The sequence below is a fragment of the Eublepharis macularius genome, chromosome 12, assembly GCF_028583425.1.
Source record: "Eublepharis macularius isolate TG4126 chromosome 12, MPM_Emac_v1.0, whole genome shotgun sequence".
NCBI lineage: Eukaryota > Metazoa > Chordata > Lepidosauria > Squamata > Eublepharidae > Eublepharis > Eublepharis macularius.
In genome coordinates this window covers 23,927,728-23,930,141 of record NC_072801.1, presented here as the reverse complement: position 1 = coordinate 23,930,141, position 2,414 = coordinate 23,927,728, and the positions used below count along the sequence as shown (strand labels likewise).

The 2,414-nt window shown below is 43.4% G+C and overlaps 1 protein-coding gene across 1 annotated transcript; it reads right to left on the bottom strand.

Moving 5' to 3' along the window:
• Positions 1-300: 300 nt before the first annotated feature.
• On the bottom strand, positions 301-2,052 carry LOC129338809 (ATP-sensitive inward rectifier potassium channel 12). The gene has a single exon (XM_054993303.1). It carries the CDS (start codon positions 1,966-1,968, stop codon positions 676-678), a length of 1,293 nt encoding a protein of 430 aa, XP_054849278.1. The 5' UTR covers positions 1,969-2,052; the 3' UTR covers positions 301-675.
• Positions 2,053-2,414: the final 362 nt, after the last annotated feature.

Below are 2,414 nucleotides of genomic sequence, written 5' to 3'. Positions count from 1 at the left end.
TACGATGCTTGCTGCATTCCCAGTCTCCCTTTTTAAAAAAATAATCACATTTTTGTGGAAAATTAAAAAAAAAATAGTAAACAGTTTCCCAAGGGAAGTCGGGGAAAAAAACACCCCTTTTCTTTTCATTAAAGTGAAAAGGAGTAATGTAGGGTACGTAACTTCAAGTGTTGATCTAGTGCAACACAGCCACATCTTCTGGCAGTTATGTCTATAATTATATATAGTTATATAACATATTTTGTTAAATATTTTTTTAAAAAAAACACATAGGGTTTTCTTTGCTGATATTTTCTCCTTTTACCCTTATTTTCATTGAAGGGGGACTAAAACCCTCATTCTTAACTTTATGCAGAGTATACAAACATCAGGCTTCCAGTGGTGCCATACTGACTCCGCCCTCCAATACATTGTCTAAACAACTTTATTAATACTGGATGTTTACAACACTTTGAGGCCTGTTGAAGTTCCCCAGCCTTGGCCATTCAGTGGTTATTGCAATGAAACTAAACTAAACAAACAAACAAACACAAGCAACCCAGAACTACAAACCATACTAATTCTCAGGCATTCCTATGGCACTTGCATTGTTCTGCATAATTTGAATTTTGTTTTTTAGTAGGGGAAGAGAACAGAGGGGAAAGATGCCCTCAGGAAACCCCTCAGGGCCCCAGATCATATTTCCGATTCCCTTCTGTATGGCCTTTGATCCAGGGCAACTGTAGCCTGAAGCCTGTCAAATTCAGGTTGGTTGTCTGAATTTGGATCGTCCAAACCCCTACTGTCATCATCTTCCTCCTCCTCTTCATCGCGGCTCATGAAGGCTAGTTCGTTCTCATAGCAGAAGGAGTTGGTGCTCGGGAGGAGGAATTTATTTTCCATCAAGTCCTTGGCACTGCAGCAGGGAGTCGATGGGACCTCGTAGGTCTTATGGAAGTGTGAGTAGTCCACTTTGTACTGGTTTTTCTCCTCAAATAAGACAGGCTCAAAGCGGTGGCCCCAGAGGATCTCACTAGACAAGTATGAGCTCCGGGCTTGTGTCGTCATGGCGGTGGCTTCCACCATACCTTCTAGGATCACCACAATTTCAAAATCGTCAGTCTCCAGATCCTGCCGGCTGATCCCAAACAGTGGGCTTTCTTCATTGATTTCATGAAGGATGGTGAGAGGAGACACCAAGAATATACGGTCCAAGCCTTTGTCAAACCCAACATCAATATCTATTTGGTCAAGTGGGATGTATTCCCCTTCTTCGGTGATACGGGGCTTAATTAGTTGAGCTCGGACGTGAGCTTCAACAATATGGCTCTTTCGAAGATTACCCACTCTCCACATCAGACAAAGCTTGCCATCTCTCATGGCCACAACAGCGTGATGGCTGAAGAGTAAGGTTTCCGCCCTTTTCTTGGGCCTAGCCATTTTTGCCATGATTGCACCAATCATGAAAGAATCTATTATACACCCTACAATGGACTGGAGGACCACCATGAAGACAGCTAGAGGGCACTCCTCTGTCACGCAACGGAATCCATAGCCAATAGTTGTTTGAGTCTCAATGGAGAACAGGAAAGCGGCAACAAAGCCGTTCACCTGCAGGAGACAAGGTGTGAACGTTTCGTCTGCCGTTGGCTTCTCTAAATCTCCATGCACAAGCGCTATTAGCCAAAAAACAAGACCAAATAACAACCAGGATACCAGAAAGGCAAGGGAGAAGAGTAACAGCATATACCTCCAACGGATGTCCACACACGTTGTAAACATGTCCGCAATATACCTTTGAGGCTTATCATCCATGTTAGTAAACTCAACGTTGCATTGGCCGTTCTTCTTTACAAACCGGTTCCGGCATTTTCTCCTTGTGTGGATCTTACCATTGCCAAAACCATTCACTCCAGGCATGGTGGTTAAGGTCAACCCGTCTTCCTCTGAAGATACAATGCTGTAAGAGTTGATTCTGCCCGTACTCATCCCTCTGTCTGGCAGTGATGAAGCTGAAGGCTCTCGTGACTTCTTCAGGGTCTGATCCCTTCCCCTCCTCCAAATACTGGCTGTACGGAAAAGAGAGAGGGTTCAGACTCTGGAGAGCCGGATCAGCCAAGGAGATCCAAGTGGAGGATCTGCAATTAGAAAACAAAGACACGTTGGTTCTCTCTAAAGCAGAAAACATAGCAAATGCAGAAATATGTATAATTTCTATAAACAGCTTTGCAGATGTTCAAAACCGTGCACTGTATATTTGGATAGAGAGCAGTCTAGATCGGTGTATCTCAACCTTTTTCCCATGGAGGAATCCTTAAATTAATTTTTCAAATCCCGAGGAACTCCTATCTATGAAAACATTAACAGGCCAGAAAAAGTAGATGGCAGGGAGTGCAATTCAGTTACTGCTAAATTGTTAGAAATCCAGCAAGTGA